The 18,810-nt window shown below is 40.7% G+C and overlaps 1 protein-coding gene across 1 annotated transcript in view; it reads right to left on the bottom strand.

Annotated features, from left to right (window-relative positions):
- Positions 1-18,810, bottom strand: part of LOC138143979 (phospholipid-transporting ATPase ABCA3-like) — a 282,495-nt gene that overhangs the window by 14,427 nt on the left and 249,258 nt on the right. The window contains exons 22-25 of the mRNA XM_069065289.1: positions 17,065-17,223; positions 11,027-11,205; positions 7,752-7,880; positions 7,308-7,505 (exon numbers count right to left, since the gene is read on the bottom strand). Coding sequence (XP_068921390.1) covers positions 7,308-7,505; positions 7,752-7,880; positions 11,027-11,205; positions 17,065-17,223 — 665 coding nt within the window. The remainder of the gene's footprint in view (positions 1-7,307; positions 7,506-7,751; positions 7,881-11,026; positions 11,206-17,064; positions 17,224-18,810) is intronic.

Here is an 18,810-nt window from a genome sequence, read left to right as displayed (position 1 = left end):
AACAACAGGACTGTCCTTTACCAGTGGACAAATCTGGCAAAACAACATCAAAACAGACAGACAAAGTACCAGCATAACAGCCATACCTCCTCAGTCCTTGGCAGCTCTGGGTGGCAGCTCTCAAAAGTCCTGGGCAATTCAAAGTGGCCCTCAGCAATCCTCTCAGTCTCTCTCTGCCTTCAAAGTGCTACTTCCAAAAAGTTCTTCTGCCTCTCTCTTTTCTTGTGTTTCTCTAAATTTACATCACCAGCTCCTCCCAGTTCAGCCCTCTCTTTTCACGTCAACAAGTCCATCCCACAAGTGGGATTCACAAGCTCTGGGTTTTAACACAATCAAACCAAAAACCAAGCCAATACAGGGGGATCTTTAAGTTCAATTACTATTACACAAGGACACTGAAATGGAACTTCTCATCTGCTCTGGAGACATCCTCAGTGCTGATGCAGTTTTATATCAGTATATATGAGCCTTTTCTAGGAGGATTCACAAAAGATTTTTAGGTCCTGTTTCCTTCTCCCCTCCATCATTATGCCAGTTTCCTACCTGCTGTTCTTGCCCTCTTCTACCCCCTTTCCCATCTATCTGTCACACAGCTACCTGGGTAAACTTTTTTTTTTTAAGCAATTGGGGTTAAGTAACTTGCTCAAGGTTACATGGCCAGTTATTATTTCTGGGTGTGGTGCTGAGTATCTGAGCCCGGATTTGATCCAGGTTATCCCGACACTGGAGCTGGTGGTCTTACTCGCTGAGCCACCTGGCCGCCCCTAAGCAATTGGGGTTAAGTAACTTGCTCAAGGTTACACGGCCAGGTGTTTCTGGGCGGGTGCTAAGTGTCTGAGCCTGGGATTCGATCTCCAGGTCTTCTCAACACTGGAGCCGGTGCTCTTACTGGCTGTACTACTTGGCCGCCCCCTGGGTAAACTTTCTAATGAAGTACTCAGATTATGTCAGTCTTTTGTTTAAAAAAAAATAAGTAAACTGAGGTGTTTGGTTCCCAAATACCAAATAAAATATAGACAACTTATCCTGTCACTTTAAGCTCTCCATAATCTCCTTGTATACTCTTCCAGCTTTATTTTATCTGACTTCCCTTATTAGTCTATAGTCTGATAAAACTTTCTGGCCCCTTTGTTCTTGTCATGTTCCCATATCTATGCTTTTCCTCACACTTTCTCCCATGCCTGGAAAGATCCACTCAGCCACAAAAGGGAGAAAAATGTTCAGATAAAACTGCAAAGCCCAAAACTATGATGGGTATGATTTAGAAGTAAGTACCACATAGGAGGAAGCGCTCAGAAAAGCAAGCAGGGAGCAATATTCATGACCTTGTCCAGAGGGAAAGACAACATTAGAGGCATCACAAATAGTTGGTGAGGTGACTTGGGAAATAGCAATGGAGGGGGTGTAGAGGCACCAATCCAACATACCCCTTCAAACAACTTCAAAATAATTTCAAATAAAATTCTGGAGAGACATAGCCAACAAAAGTCAGGGCGAGATACTTTTCCAATCCAAGACAACTTAGGAAGTGGCAGAAGCACATGCAGCAACACCAGTGACAGGCCTTGTAGGTGGTAGAAACAGCAGCAGCTTTCTCTTAGCTCAGAGATGGTAAGGGGACTGGACAACTGGTCAGAAAGAGATTACAGGGGACACTGAGCTGACACTGGGCACAGGACCAGGCACTGCAATTCTGGGTCACAGTTGCAGTGCAGAGAGGAATGTTTGTGGCTGATCATAAGAGAAACAGGGCCCTGTAGTTCCCAGGATAAAGAGGAACACTAGCACTTGTGGTTGCAGGGAAACGGGGGGGGGGGAGTTTGGATTAAGACTGGAGTACAGACTAGGAGAGCAGGAGAGCACCTCTCCCAGGGCAACATGAGCTTGGAAACATTGAAAACTTACAGACCCCCCAGAACTAGCTCTGAAAATAGCAGTGTGGAAAAAGTACAAAGCTTGAGACAATGTCTCTCCATTCCCAGTTAAGCAGAGGCCAATTGTAACATAAAGTTCAAAGTGAAGAAAAAGACTGGTAAAAATGAGCAAATCACCAAAAAACTCTGATCATAAAAAAGCTATCATGGGGTAGCAACAATGATCTCAGACAAAGCAAAAGTAGACTTAATTAAAAGAGATAATTAGGGAAACTACATTTTGCTAAAAGATACCATAGACAATGAAGTAATATCAATACTCAATAATCAAAAATAAAATACTCAATAATCAATAATCAAAAAATATATATGTACCAAATGGCAGAGTATCCAAATTCTTAAAGGAGAAGTTAAATGAGTTATAGGAAGAAATAGTAAAACTATACTCATGGAAGACCTCAAATTTCCCCTCTCAGACCTAGATAAATATAACTATAAATTAGAAAGAAGTTAAGGAGATGAATGGAATTTTAGGAAAGTTAAATATGGTAGACCTCTGGAGAAAACTGAATGGGAATACAAAAGGATATATCTTTTTCTCAGCTTATTATAGCACCTTCACAAAAGAAACCATGTATTTAGGGCATAAAAATCTAACAAGCAATGAAGAAGAATAGATATATTACATGGAACCCCTTTCAGACCATAATGTGATAAAAATACAATCAATAATAGGTCTTGGAAACATAGAATAAAAATTATTTTCAAACTAAAAAATCTAATCCTAAAGGATAAGTAGGTTAAAGAACAAATGACAACAATTAAGACAACATACCAAAATTTGTGGGAAGTGGTGAAAGCAGTGCTTAAAGGAAAATTTATATCTCTAAATGTTTATATCAAAAAAAAGAGAACAGATCAATCAGCTGGGTATACAATTTAAAAAAATAGGAAAAAGTGCAAATTAAAAATTCCCAATTAGACAACAAAATAGAAAATCTGAAAATAAAAGGAGATATTGGTAACATTTTAGGTAAAAAAAACTAGTGAAATATTTTATGGAGGAAAAAACAATAAAATAGATAAAAAGAAATTGAAATGAACTATAAATGAGCTCCCTAGAGAAGATCCCCACAACCAGATGGATTTACAAGTAAGTGTGACCAAACATTTAAAGAACATTTAAATCCAATACTATATAAACAATTTGAGAAAAAAAAGTTCTACCAAATGCCTTCTATGACACAAAAATGGTTTTGATACCTAAACCAGGGAAAGTAAAAACAGAAAAAGAAAAATATGGATCAATTTCCCTAATGAATATCAATGCAAAAATTTTAAATGATTATTATCAAGAAGATTACAGCAATATATCACAAAGATCATCTAATATGACTAGGTGGAATTTATGCCAGGTATGTAGGGTTGGTTTATTATTAGGAAAACTATCAGCATGATTGACCATATCATTAACAAAAACTGTATGATTACATCAATAGATGCAGAAAAAGTTTTTGACAAAATATAACATCCATTACTATTAAAAACACTAGAGGAATAATTGGAGGTTTTCTAAAAATGATAAGCAGTGTCTATCTAAAACCAAGAACAAGCATTATCTGTAATGGGGTTAAACTAGAAGCCTTCCCAACAAGATCAGGAGTGATACAAAGGATATTCATTATCACCATTATTGTTTACTACTGTACTAGAAATGCTAGCTATAGTAATAAGACAAGAAAAAGCAATTGAAGGAATGAGATAGGCAATGAGAAAACAAAACTTTTTGAGAAAATCACTTTTTGCAGATAATATGGTGATATCCTTAGCTAGTTGAAACAATGAACAACTTTAGCAAAGTTTCAGGATATAAAATAAACCCACATAAATCATCAGCATTTTTATATATTACCAACAAAATTCAGCAGAAAAAAAAGAGAGGAAAGGTCCATTTAAAATAATTGTGGACAGCATAAAATATTTGGCAGTGTACCAGACAAGACAAACCCAGGAACTATATGAACATAATTACAAAACATTTTCCACACAAATAAAGACAGATCTAAACAACTGAAGAAATTTAACTACTCGTGGGTAAGCTGAGTCAATTTAACAAAAAATGACAATTCTACCCAAGTTAATTTACTTATTCAGTGCTGTCAAACTACCAAAGAATTATTTTATAGAGCTAGAAAAAAATCATAACAAAATTCATCTGGGAGAGAAACAGGTAAAAAATAGAGAATAAATGAAAAAAGAGGGGAAACAAGAATGATTAGCAATACATATTTTCAAATTGTATTACAAAGTGGCAATCATCAAAACAATCTGTTACTGGCTAAGAAATAGTGTGGTTAATCAGTAGAATAAGTTAAGTATACAATATACAGAAGTAAATGACTACAGTAATCTAGTGTTTGATAACCTCAAAGATCGAACCTTTTGGGGCAAGAATTCACCATTTGACAAAACTGCCAGAAAAACTAGAAAGTGGTTTGGTAGAAAATAGGCATAGACCAGCATCTTATACTATATACCAAGATAAGGTCAAAATGAACACATGATTAGTGATATCACAAGCAAATTAGGGGAGCATGTAAAATTTTACCTGTCAGATCTATGAATAAGGGAAGAGTTTATGACCAAACAAGAGATAGAGAGGATACACATCCTCTCACATTCTTAATTTTTGCCACCTCAAAAAAGTTATAAATATTTTACACATTCCTAGAGTTTGTTTTGCTTAGGACTAATCTTTCTCTTTAAGTATCTTCTCTTTTATTTGTACTTCCTTCCTTTTCGCTTTCCCCTCCTGTTTTCCTGTTGAGTACAAAGTACTTCTGTACCCAACTGTCTTAGTGTATTTATTCTTCCTTCCTTTGGCCAGTTCAGATGAAGGAGGGGCTGAATTCTCAGTTGTTCTCCCCATCTCCCTTCTCCAGTAGAGGGAGAGGGAGAATGAGAAAAACAAAGGGGGGGGGGCATGGAATCTAGTGACTTAAAATGCTGATTTTTCTACCTTCACGGATAGGCAAAGTTGGTTAATTGGTGTGATATAAGGACAGGTCACTCCTGCCCCAACATATTGTTGCTGTCTGAGACTCCCCCAATACAAGGTTAATTGGGGTTAATGAACAAATATTTGTTTTGTAGACAAGGTTAAAAAGCTATGCAGCTCTCAAACATTTATATCTTCTTATGGATTAATTTGGTCAGTTTTTTTCTAACATGTAGGAGTAAGGGAATGAAAATATTGATGGCAGAGTAGGGCAAGGAGAAGAGATCATTTTGAAACCTGAAACACTTTGGGAGAGGGCAGGCCTGGGTGAGAGTGACTAGGTAGCATGTATATACCACAGTCCTGAGGGTTAAGGAAGAGTGGTGCTAGAAGGTAAGAGATATACAAAGAAAGAGATGTGGGAAGGTGACAAAAACAAATTTCACTTTAAAATTTTGTTTAGCATTAACCCCCCACCTCAATTTACCCTGTAGTAATTAAAGAAGGGCAAGCTGGCTAAGTGCTGACTCCATATGCAAGAGCTAGTAATGTATATTTGAGAAGAGCCATGTATGGGGTTACTTTATGTGTCGAGGGTTATGTAGGTTGCTTCCCTACTGCTATGTATGTACCCATATCTCCCCCAACCTCAAAAACACTTCACTTGATCCTTCCAACTCTACTTGCTATTGTCTCTTATCTCTCCTTCATTTTGTGGCTAAATTCCTTGAGGAGGTCACTTACAATAGATGCCTCCACTTCCTTTCCTTGGCTTCTGGCCTCATCAGTCAACTGGAACTGTTCTCTTTAGAGTTACTAATGATCTCTTAATTGCCAAATCTAATTAATGGTCTTTTTCAGTCTTCATACTCTCGACTTCTCTGCATTACCTGAGTAAGGTATAAACTTCTTAAGTCTTTGCATTGAAGGAGTCTATTTGGTTCCAATTTGCCTTTCCACTCATTTCATTTTCTTCTACACACTATTTTTTCAGCAAAACTAGATCTTTCTTGTCCTTTTCTCTCCCCATCTCTGTGACTCTGCTTGTGTTATTTTTCCAAGTCTAGAATGGTTGTTCCTGTCATCATCACCTACTGCCATCCCTCCCTTCCCTCAAGGACTAGCTCAGGGAGTACTTCCAAGAACTTGTCCCTGATTCTTTGAGTTGGAAGTGATCTTTTGAATCTCCCACTACTTTGTTTGGACCTCTCCTTTGTACTTATATTCCAAATGATATTGCTATTTGTGTAAATCTCCTTTATTATATTATAAACACTTCAAATGCAGGGACTATCATTTCACTTTTGTATCTGTGACTGTGCATAGCTTATAGAAGGGATGTATAGGGATACCTAAAATGAAACATACATACTTGCACACCAGGTAAGTCAAACCATCCTCACCATTTTAACTACTATCTCCTCCTGGTGGAGACAGCCCAGGGCCCTCAACCCAAGAGCCTTTCACAATGTTTCTATCCCAGTGCCCTTAGCCATCATCCTGGGATGTAACCCCTGTGGAAATGTAGCCTGGAAACTGCTTCTGCAGGTGCTATAGTCACAGCTATCAAAGTCTCAAGTTCTTGCCATGGAAATCCTTGGTAATGCAAAATCTTTCAACATCAGAAATCGACATGATTTTACTAGTGGAAATGACATCAAAGAAGAGGCATTAACTTCTACTTTGTAACTGCACTCAGGGTGGTAGCTAGTACCCATGGCACCATTAGAATTTTCCATCTGAATTGTAGCAGAAACTTTCCATATGGGTTGTCATCCCCATTAGAATGTGAATTCCTTGAGAGCAGGTTCTGTCTAGCTTTTCTGTTTGTATCCCCAGTGCTTTGCACAGAGCATTCAATAAAATGTTTTATTCTTTAATTCATTCGTGTTAGGCATTTATTAAATATCTGCCAAACATAATGGAGTTGAATTGGCCAGACTTTAGATACTCCATCTGGTAACACACATTGATCTGTCCATCCCTCTTCAGCATCCAATGAGGAGTAAGTCTTTTGGATTCCAGGGCTTCAACTAAGAGGTTGGACAAGCAATGGGCCTGGGAATACAAGGGACTGTGAAAGGAAGTCCTGTAGACAACTGTGAGGTTCCTCCATCCCAATCCCCCCAAATAGAACCAGATTCAGCACCTTTAGTTATGCCAAACCCTTTGTAAGGAATCTATCCTGAGGCACTCTCACTCTTGCTTTTATACTCCAGAAGGCTACAGGAAACACCCTGTGCTCACACTTTCAGGCTAAGACTGTTCTAATTTTGACCACTTTTTCCCAGAATTCCATCACTAGATGAACAGCAATCCCTGTGTCTTTCACCTTTTGAAGATCCATTTTCCTCATTATAGTTCCTATTGCTTCTCCTTCATTGACTGTCATCTTTCAGGGAAGTATGTTCCCCTGGCCCTAAGGAGAACCTTACCATTTTGAGGTTATTGAGGATGCTCTTTCCATTGATAAAGGCATCTCCAGACGTGATGGTATTTTCCCCAGTTAGCATTTTGAAGGTGGAGGTTTTCCCAGCTCCATTGAAGCCCAACAGCCCAAAACACTCTCCTTTCTGGACTGTGACTGAGATCTTGTTCACAGCGAGGACAGGTGTCTTCCTATGGCTATGCACCTAAGAAGCACCCAAAAGAAAACTCACAGACTTCCTATGAATTGTGAAAAACAGGGCTATTGATCCTCATGTAAAAACCAGCATCATACCTCCTGGGACAGCAGAAGAAGAGCTCTCTCTTTCAGCTCAAGCTCCTTCTCCCCAACTTTATGGATCCCAGAAACCAGCCACCCACAATCAGTTATATACCCGATATGCCCCCAGTGGAGAAGGCCCAGGACAGCCCTGACTTTCTTTTGGCTTTACCTTTGTGAGTTCTTTAGTGACTAGAGGGGTGGTCTGCAATAGCTCTGGAAGTGAATTCAGGATTTTCTCTCTCTCATTTTCCACATCTTGGTCTTTGAAAATCACAGATGACTTGCTATGCACCAGTGACTATTTCAGAGAGATGAATCACAGACATGAACGCCTTTCAAAAATTTGGCTATCTTGAGATAGGGTTGGGAGAGGTGTGAGAGGGCACAACAGATGTGTTGAGTCTTTGGAGATGTCAAGCAAGTAGCTCTTATCTACTTTTGGACTTTTGGAGCATTTTTCACCTGTCAATTAAGTAGACTCCTGTCTCCCCAAGGACAACCAGGAACATTGGACACAGCTCAAATGTGATCAGGAAATTCTGGAAATTAAAACTTCATGTGGTATTCCATGCATCCTGTTGCATTTTTGGTCAGGAATACAGCAGTGCATTTTTAAGAAAAGAAAGCCTATCTGAGGTCTCAGAGAATCAAGCAAGCAGGGTGTAAAAAGGCATATCACTATTCCCTTGGGGAGTTTGCCTTCAGGAGGACAGACGTATCCATAAGAGAAAGAACAAGTTCCTGTCCTGACTGTCTTGTAGATGACAATAGGAAATAATGGATTTATATGGATAGCATGATTTTTGTGAACCCCAGTGTTATCCTACCACTCACACTGTGAACATTCAACCTGAGAAGAGAGAATGCCAGAGTCTAACATTGGTCAGAGCTCCTAGGAGGACCAAGATAAAGGGTTTTCTAGTTTCCCTTCTCTCTTGCCAGTGAGCTGAGTGACTGCTTCCACAGAGCCTCATGCCTCTGATATGCCAGAATCACATCTGCTTTTCTTGGAAAACACATGCCAAGAGACTGAGATTTCTCCTGTCCCACTCCCCAGACATTGAGGCTGTAGCTTGTTTTTTGAATAGGGCCACAAGGGACGATGGCATCTGAGATCCCAGTAGCAGTGACATACTTATTAAGTGCCTCCCAGGCAGCAAGGCCTTGTGATAGGGCTCAAGGAAACAAAGATGGAAGGCCACACACAATCCCTGCCCTGGAGGAATTTAGCAGGGAGAATTAAATATCTCTAAAAATAAGCAGAATAGAAGTTCTAATATGATTAAGAGTTCAAAATGAGCAGTATGTAAGATTTGAAGAAAGAGGGATCAGTTTAGGCTGTTGGCATCAAGTGGTAGGCAGGCATCATGAAGGAGGTAGTCCTTGAAAGAAGGAAAAGAATTCAAAAGGTAGAGATTGCAGAGGGCTCCAGGTTCTAGACTAAGGTATTTGTATTTGTATTTGTCAAGAGTGGGAAGGATAGAGGTGAGGATGAGAGGCTGGATCCTGGCACACCAGTGAGCTTACACAGATTAGTAGAGTCCAGGTAAAAAGGAATAAGAACCCAAGCTTGGCTTTCAAGGGTAGGAGTAAAAGGGAAAAAGAGGTAATAGATGGGAGAGGTAGAAATAATGTTTTAGAATCTTTCTTACAGAGCTAGAATTATAAGCTCTGGGTTTGATTACTAGCTCTGGTCACTTACTAGCCATGTTACTATTGGCAAGTCACCTAATTCCTCTTAGTCTCAGTTTTATTATATGTGAAATGATAATAATAACATTGGTACCAACTAACTACCTCAGATGGTTGTTGTAAGGAGATCACTTTGTAAACTGTAAAGTACCATAAAACTAGGTCATTCTATGTAGTGAGCATGGAGGTATGTCCCTCCCCTAATTTATGGGTGATTCTTGAGGCACATAGGCTATAAAGGATCTGTTTCTAGCTTTAAGAGGGAACAGGTGGACAACAGGGAAAGGAGACAGAGATGCCAACCTGAAGGGATTCATATGTTGTCTATGGGAAACCATGTGCATTGAGCATCTAGAGAAAGTGAAACAGGAGGAGACAAGTACATCATTGTGCAGCTTCAGAAGCTATTGGTGAGTCAGATGTGGGAAGAGGCTAGCATCTTGCTTCTCGTTGGTACTGCAAGTTGTACAGATTGTGAAGGTCTGAGAGGAAGGGTAAAATCTCTAGTGACCCTGACTTCTTTTCTGATGGGAAGACAGGGCCCACTGAGAGGAAAAAACTGATTGACTCCCTATCAAGTCTAAGCAACAAAGACCATAAAGATCCCTGTTGGAAGCAAGAGAGTTTTTTTGTTGTCTGTCTTGTTAGCATGAATGTTGCAGAGGGTTTGGGGATGCTTTTCAGGAGAGCAAAATGAGCCAGACAGTCATTCTCCCAGGGTTTTCTTGAATGGGACCATGAACCAGAGAGATTTTGTTACAGAGAACAGACCAGATACTGATGTTCTTCCAAGGTGTTCCCTGAGTGGGTGGGTCTGAGGTAAAGAGATTTTGTGCTAACCCCTCCCAAATTATGTTCAATTGTGCCAGGGGCTGGGGCTCAGCTGATGAATACATCACACATTGAAACAACAGGACATGGTGACAAATTGGATGTATCCAGGAAAAAGGAAGAGTCAAATATACCTCTGAGGTGTGGACCTTGGGTGATTGCAATCATAAGCATAGATTCAGAAGTTAGGAGAAAGGATAGGGTTTGGTGGTAGAAGATGGTGTGTTCTGTTTTGGACGTTTTGAATTTGAGGTGCTGCCAGCTCATTTGGTGGAGATGTTTGATGGGCAGCTAGAAATGGGACATAGAGGTCAGAGCTAGAGATAAAGATATGAATGGGAATATCACTCACAAAGAGGTGATATTTGGAGTCAGGAGAGGAGATGAAAACCCCACAGAGTATGTAGAAAACAACACAGTTTAGGACAGAACCTGGATCACACTCTCATTTAGTAGGCAGGAGAGGAAAAACAATCAGCAAAGGAGTCCTGGTGCTGGAGATATAAAGGCAAAAATGAAACAGTCTTCAAGAACCTCATATTCTACTTGGGGAATACTAACGTGTACACATAAATAAGTATTAGATAATTTGAGGAGCGAGATCTCTAACAAGTGGGGTTGTGGAGAGAATTAGGAATCATAGAGGAAGCAGTGTCTGAATTGAGTCTTGAAGGGGAGGAGTGTATTTCAGGCATGTGAGAGAGCTTGTGCAAATGCATGAAGGTGGGAGATAAAATGGAGACCAATTAATAGTGGGGGATATACCTGAAATGGGTCTCACCAAGAATGCAGTGATCTAAGAGTATATTTAATTTCTTTCATGAAAGAAAGAAATGTAAAATCGGTTGATTTTTATCTTTGGTCAAAAACTAAGATAAAAACCTCATACAACTGACTTATGTTTCATACTAAGCCACTCACCAATTTCTCTCTCTCCAAGATCTTACAGAAAGAGATTTTCAGTGTCCGGAAGAAGTTGGTTTCAATGAAGAAAAGCAACAGGAGAAAAACAAAGCCGGATATAGCCATGGAGGTCAAATACTTTCCAATCCCAAGAGACTTCCATGCGTAGATATTCTCTTGTAGTACAAACTTATGGCCTAAAGTGAATCATTGATACTTCATTGAAATCTTGTTTTGCCATTTTTTAAACTTACTGACTTCAGAAAAGTACAGGTAAAATCTCATTTTAGCATATATCATTAAAAAGAAGTACTTCTTAAAATGTTATTTCCAGATCTTGGCAGATGGCCCAGTCTGACAATATTGATCTGGTTAAAACAAATTCCCTCTATGGAAAATATATAGAAAATTTAAATTCAACAAAAGGCTTTCTCTGATCTTTCCATATAACAGCCATATTCCACATCAAAAATACTTCCATATCCTCAAATGTGGAGATAATAAACTACAGCTGAGTTTTTCAAACTCCTTTTGTTCTTTCATTAAACAATTATCCTTGGACTTTCTTCCCCGATTATACATTCAAATTACCCCTGAAAAAGTCACTCAACCATTTAAATTCTTAAACCATCTATACCGAATAACTATGTTCTGAGGCAACTGTATCAACTCTCACTTCTATGGATGAACTAGGCCTCCAGAGCATGACTACTATGTCCCTTCAGGGCTCTCAGGGTACTACCCCTGAGGGATTGAGGGGTGGGGTGTCTTTATTTATTATTTATTTTTGGAGGGGTGAAGACAAGACAATTGGGGTTAAGTGACTTGCCTAAGGTCACATAGCTAGTAAGTGTGTCAAGTGTCTGAGGCTAGATTTGAACTCAAGTCCTCCTGACTCCCGAGATGGTGCTCTATTCACTGTGCTACCCAGCTGCCCCTAGGGGGTGTCTTTTTAATTCTATAGCTCTTGATTGTCCACCAAAGTGCTTTCTTTAATGATCATGGCCTGATTATCAATTAGTCAGACAATTAGCCTTTAGGAAGGGGCATTTGCTACTGTGGTATAATTGGTATAGTTAAGTACAAATATTCCCTCCCTCAAAGTTCATGACACACTCTTTCAACAGGATATATAGAGTCCTGGGGAAATTGAACTCAAACAACAGAGGACATGTAGCATTGGAGGAACTCATAGCTTCTGGAAATCCTTTTGCTGGAGTCCTCAAGATGTTCCCCTTAGGTATGGTGCAGCTTTTCTGCTGGACTCTTCATAAAATCTTGAATCTGTGCCAGTCTATGGCTGGTTCTCAACCAGGTCCTGGGGACGCTGCTGGCTCTGGGGGATGCTGATAGGATCGTGATGGAAAGATGAAAAGTCCTCCAGACCAGATTCTTGTTCAGTCATAGTGAGGGAGGAGACCAGTGCCAAAGCCCAGGGCTCTGCTCCTCCCTCCCAAACCCCAATCAGTTCTTTCTGGAGGTGAGGGGTGGGTGGGGAGGGGGTATTTTTTAGCTGGCACATTCTCATCTCTCCAATCTCTTTTTGGATAGACCCTACAGGGCCAAGTCTCTTCAGCCAATCCAAATACTCTTCCTGTGTAATGTCACACCATTTCAAGGACTCAGTCTAAAGCTCATGAATGAATGTTTGATAATCAAAAATAGAATTTTATTACTTTCTTTAAGTGGGGTGGGGTGACTCAATGGATTCAATCAGCCAATCTCTACCTTTACATGCTGTCTTCTCCAGGTCTAATATTATGTTTACCATATTCAGCAAAATGACCTGAATGTGTTTGGTGGCATCCCTAGACTTCAATCCTCAATAGCCCTTTAGTGCCTTATTGACGTTCTACATGTACTATCTGAATGCTTTCCTCAGGGCCTCATACAAGAGCCTTAAGAAAAGCCTCTGTGGTACACAGTTCCTAATCAAATCTGGTCATTAACATTTTCCCATCCTTCTAAGTAAAGAGTGATACAATTTAACAAACAAATAGAATTTTATAAGTTTCTAATAGGTTAATACCTACTCGCTGTTTGTAAAGGCATTCCCCAACACAAAATAGTAAAGAAAGGATAGGGAAAAGGACATGGAGATCAAATTTCCCTTCTCAGAGGGAAGCTCAAGTTCCTTCCAGCATCCCCTGAGCATGTGGGGCTCTTCCCATAGGGATTAAGGGAACTAGGGTCAACTGGAAGTTTACCCCCTCATCCTTCAGATTGGTGTTGGTGCCTGTGTAGCAACACCTGTCCAGTGGATGAAGGTGGGGGGCTGGGATTCTCACCTTCTTCCTTTCCCATGGAGGGGCCCCTCTATTTAGGGATCATTATTAGGATACCGAATACTGAAACTCTTACCTTCTCCCTTTCCCACTAAAAGGGTCTCTTCTCCTCTGGACCCCCATACATAGGCTGGGTTTAATCACTGACCAATTTAAAAAGGAAAAGAAAATCACCTTTTCTGTCTCAGGAGATCCCAGAGCATATAGGCCTCTCTCCACAGGGAGTAGGGACCTGGAGTTGACTAGAAGTTACTCTGTTGCACCTGGCCTGCCCATTCTTTCCCTCCCCCCAACCTCAGCTCTCCCTCACGGAGGTGTGAGGGCTTCCAGGTCAGGGAGATTTGGCACTGGTGGGAATTTTAAGGTGTGTACTGACCAATCACTGATTGTGGCCTCTGCACATTTCTGCTTACATAATATCTAACTGTTGGCTGCAGGGTGTCCCTTTAAAAGCTGAGGCTTTACCTAAGATCTCTTCTGTACGACCTGGGATGGTGGGATAGTACCTCATCAGCCCACCATATGTGGTCTAATCAGCCAACATGGTGTAAAATAAAGGGTCCAATTTTAAATTGTTACTTGGGTCTTGCTTGAGTTTTCTGGGTACAACATTTTGGAGGCCCCAGTGAGATAGACAACGTTCTGTGTCATTGTCCAAGACCCTAAAAAATCTGAAAAATCCTTGGCCTCAGGGGATGGAGGCTACTCAGCTCTGACTTCCTTGATCAACTGGCATCTGAAATTTTTTCAGAGCTCAGAATTCAAGGCTGAGAAAATCCAGACCATCCCCTGACATCGATCAGATCACATTTCAGCTCTTTGGACCCAGATCTCTGTGCCAGCCTCCAGAGGTAAGTGGCTATCTGTCTGACTCCTATTTGGCTTCTGTAAGAGTGCTACTCTATTGAGAATTTTGGGCAGCTGGATGCAGCCATATGCCCCAATTTCTCTCGTGCTGCCCACTGGGTGGCCCATTTGGGGCAAAGCCAGCTATATCCTGGCCTGCCATCTGATGCATGATGGGGTGCCCACAGGTCTGTCTGTTAGTGTATGTGAGTCTTATATGTTTCTGTGTTTAGTGTGTGCCTATCTGTCTGTAAGTAACTAACAGCCTATGTGTTCAGAAAACAGCCAGGGCAACTGTTGAACTTCCAGCTTTCCCTTTGTCTCCCCTTCGGAGAAAGAGAGACAAGAAAAGGGAGGGGTGAGGAGGAAGAAGCCCCAAATGCACCTGGGGAAGCCCAGCTGGGAGGAAGCCAGGGAGGCCATGTGGCCCCTTCCAAATTGCAGCAGCTGGGGGAGGGGGGAGAGGGGTGGCCAGCCTAGCTCCAGTGTCAGGCCAATGGTGGATCTGGTCCACCCTGCGCTGCTGGAGGGAGAAGGTGAAGGCCCCCCAGCCCCAAGCCGGAAGGTGGAGGCCCAGCTAGTTGGGGTGGGGGTGGGAAAGAGGACAGAGCTGGTGGGAAGGAGTTCTCTGCCCTCTGGGACTTGCACAGTCCCTCCCTAGGGAGGGAATTAGGCAATTGGGAAATTTCTCTTTCTCTGGGACTGCAGGGGCAGGGTGGGAGCCTTCCCTGGAGGGAGACTCTGGCCATGTGTCCTCCAAAAAACATAAGGGGGGCACCTCACTCCACTTGAGCGAAACTTTCTACCCTGTGCCATTCCTTCCCCTCCCCACTGGACATTGGGGGAGGTGGGAAGGTGGGCCCTTCTTTGGGAATCCCTCCCCTCAGATCAAAGAAGCAGGCAGGCTAGCAATCTCCTGCCTCACAATTAAGGCAAATTGGGAAAATATTTAGCTCTGTAAAAGAGAAGCCTTAGAGGTGAAGCTTTGAGATTGGCAGATTTAAAGCTCTCACTTTCAGAAAATCCACCAAGATTCTTCTCTGTCATTCCCCCACTGACAAGGCTATATTGTTAAAGGAATAGAAAATGATGAATGGGACACTGACCCAAGTGTTGTAATATTTTGAAATTTTGTAATTTGGGGAATATGTACAATCTTTTTCTTTATAGTCCTGGTCTGGCCAGCCTGGAATTATAATGAAAGCTAGAAAAACAAACCAGCAAAATATCTTCACAAATTCTAAGAATTAATCATTAAGAAGTTGGAAATAGGATATTGGGATTGCTTAAAAAAAAAACCCAGAAGTTTTTTGTTATCTCTACTTGACTTGAATTTGTAAAGGGAAAATTAATAGTGTTTGTTACAAACACTTGTGATCAACATGGTATAATGATTGTAAAATGTTTAATGTAATGTGTTGGTATCTCTCTAACTTTGAAGCAGATGCCAGGAGTGATAAGATCAATTATTGTATGTCATTTGATGTCATTTGAAATTCATTGTTATGTTTTTGCCATCTTTCTAAGATTGTATTGTGTTTCTAAAAGTCTGTTTAGCTAGTAAAAAAAAAACATTTTGAAGTAAGAATAGTATTACAGCAATTTTTAAAATCTGGATTTTGTATTGCATGTATATTGGGTTTTTATGTTATAAAATTTGTTAATTTAAAACTTATATTTGTGTTACAAACAGGCAATAATAATACTGCTGATATTTCATTTAAAATTTTGGCTATTATGGAAATATATAGTTGTAATATATGGATGTATTGGTGTTTATCTGGAGGTTTCTAGAATGTAAATGGCAAAGCAAATTTTTTTTGTATATAAAAATTTGAAAAACACATCTAGCTGATTTAAGGTCACCAGATTAGTAATTAATTTGTTTAAGTTTACATTAGGGAAAGAATGGGCAGGCCAGGTGCAATAACTCCTTTACCCTCAGATTGAGAAACCAAACAAATATAGCTTGGTGCTTACAAAATGGCTCTGGGTCCCAGGAGGTACTCCACTAAGACCCCCTCACATCCTGCTCTGGACCCACACTCAGGACTAGGTTTAGTGTTGTCAAATTACTCTACATCTCTGCAACAACATAGGACAACCCAGATTTTCTCCGGGGATCTCTGAAATACATAGGGAATTCAAAATTTCTCCAAGGGTCCCTAGTCTATAGGTGATCCTCCTGCAGTTCCAGGAAAATGTGCTGAGTCCCTATACAAAAGAGCACCCCAAATTTCCAAGTGGATCGCTGATACCATAAGGACATCCCAAACAGAATTCTAAACTCACCCAATAATAAATGATCTCAGAAAGACAACAGACTTTGTTAAGCCCCAAACAAGAAAAAGATACCCAAGAGATCAAGCACTTAGTTACTCAGGATTTAAGACCAATAGGTAAAACTTGCTCCTATGGATCTGGAGTCCTTAAGGATTTCACTAAGGCAAGCCTAAACAGGAATATTCCTTTCTTTTCCTCTTCCTCTTAGTCTTCTAAGATGTCCACAGCAGGAATTGAGTTCTGCCCTCATTAACTTTTTCAGGCACTCAGGGGCATTGGTGAGGTATTCCTGCTCCAGAGTACCCTGTGCTACCCCAGGGACCCTAAAGGGTCAATGGGATACTTCTAGAAAGGATTCTGCTCCTTACTTCTTAGAAATCTCAGTCTACAAGCTGTCAGTCAGTCAGTTGCCTTGCATTTTTACCTTGAGTCTTTTCCAAGAACTTTCTGATTCTCCTCTGTTATGGGGTATGACTTATGACATGACAGGAGCCCCTGATGACATCAAGCTCTTTTTCTTTGAGGCAGAGGAGAATATCATTCATCCACCCACCTCCTGCACCCTCTGCTCCCAGTGATGGAAAACAGAGAAAGGATTGTTTCCAGGGACCGAAAGTAGGTGAGTGGTAGGCAGATACTCACTAAGTTTTTTGCACTTATCCCTTGGAATTTCAAAAAGTTTACACAACTGTTCCATTTCATGGCTATAATACATATTGAAGAGAGCCATTGCTAGGTCATAATTTGGGAATAACAGGAATATAATATCCAAATTTTTGTTAAGCTTTTGAAGGGCTAGTTCTGTGATGAGAAAGAAAAAGATTAATCAATAATGTTTATTCCGCATCTCCCCCTAGCTAGTTTCCCCTTTTTCTGTCTATGGTACTCTTATCTTCCCAGGGTCCAGAACAGGGGTGAGAAACTCTTTGAGTCATCTTTGATTCTCTATCCCCTTCCCCATTATCTCCTTTTCTAATTATGCATTAGTTCTTTCTAATTTTTCATGTGTAGTACTCCTAATATCTTTGCCCTCCCCCATCCCCACCCCAGATCTTCCCTCATTGTCTCACACCAGAGGCCCTCTCTCATACAGTGCACCCTGAAGGTGTGGTTTAGACCACACCTTCACTGGTATAGGAAACTCCTGATGAGGGTTCTTAGAGAGAAACTAGAGGGTAAAGTGAGTGGATAGAATATTGGGCCGGGAGTCAAGAAGTGTGTTCAGTAATTTTTAGTCATGTCCATCACTTTGTGACCCCATTTAGGATTTTCTTGGCAAAGATACCAAAGTGGTTTGCTATGTCCTTTTCCAGCTGATTTTACAAATGAGGAAACTGAGGCAAACATGGTTAAGTGACTTGCCCAAGGTCACACAGCTAGTAAGTGTCTAAGGCCAGATTTGAACTTATGAAGATGAATCTTCCTGACTTCAGCCCTGATACTCTATCCACTTTGCCACATTGCTGGCAAGAGTCAGGAAGGCCTAAGTCCAAATCTGGCCTTACCAGCTGTGTGACCTTGGGCAAGCAACTTTACCTTTGTCTACTTCAGTTTCCTTACTTGTAAAACTACCCCCCTCACCCTCCCAGCTAGGGTTGTTGTGAGGATCAAATGAGCTATCTATTAAGCACTTAGCACATTGTCTGGCACATAATAGGTACTTGATAAATGCTTGTCTCCTTGGTACTTAATAAAATGTTTTTTTCTTCTTTCCTTAAAGGGTTGCCAGACATGCCAGAGATGAAGTGATTTATCTGAGTTACACAGACAGTATGTGTCAGAAGATCTGAACTCAGTTCTTTTTGGCTCTGAGGCTGGCTCTATATTACACCACACTACTTCTGTCACATCATTCTCCTGTCTTAACATCTTTAATGGATTTCTATATTTTAAAGGAAAAAGCCTTAACTTCTTAGCCTAATCTCCAAAGACCTCCAAATTTATCTCCTATCATTCCCTTACAGAAATCATTTTATTACGTTCAGGGAAGAGCACAGAAGTGTGCACACTCACATACAAACACTCAAATTTCATCAATCTCATCCCATTATCTGTCCCATATCCCACTCCTACTCTCTCCACTTTGAAGGGAATGCAGAGAATCAGAGCTGTCAATCACATGGGCACAATCTGTAGAATGCTTCAATTCAAGTTTCAATTGTTCGTCTTGGTTCAAATTGAACTTATGATAGCCAAATTGATAGATCCTCCTCTGGGGGTTCCAATACCATGAAGATCCACACTCATCTAACTTTTTCTCTCTCTCTCCAGGTTCCCAAGCTATCTAGGTATCAGTACCTAGAGACAAGCACTTCTTAAATTATTCAGGGATCATCTTGTGGCTCCTTCCTTCCTTCCTTCCTTCCTTCCTTCCTTCCTTCCTTCCTT

Source organism: Petaurus breviceps, unplaced genomic scaffold (assembly GCF_028583685.1).
Source record: "Petaurus breviceps papuanus isolate PSGF00001 unplaced genomic scaffold, PetGlider_PUasm1.0 138, whole genome shotgun sequence".
Taxonomy (NCBI): Eukaryota; Metazoa; Chordata; class Mammalia; order Diprotodontia; family Petauridae; genus Petaurus; species Petaurus breviceps.
This window is presented reverse-complemented; position numbering and strand designations above follow the sequence as displayed.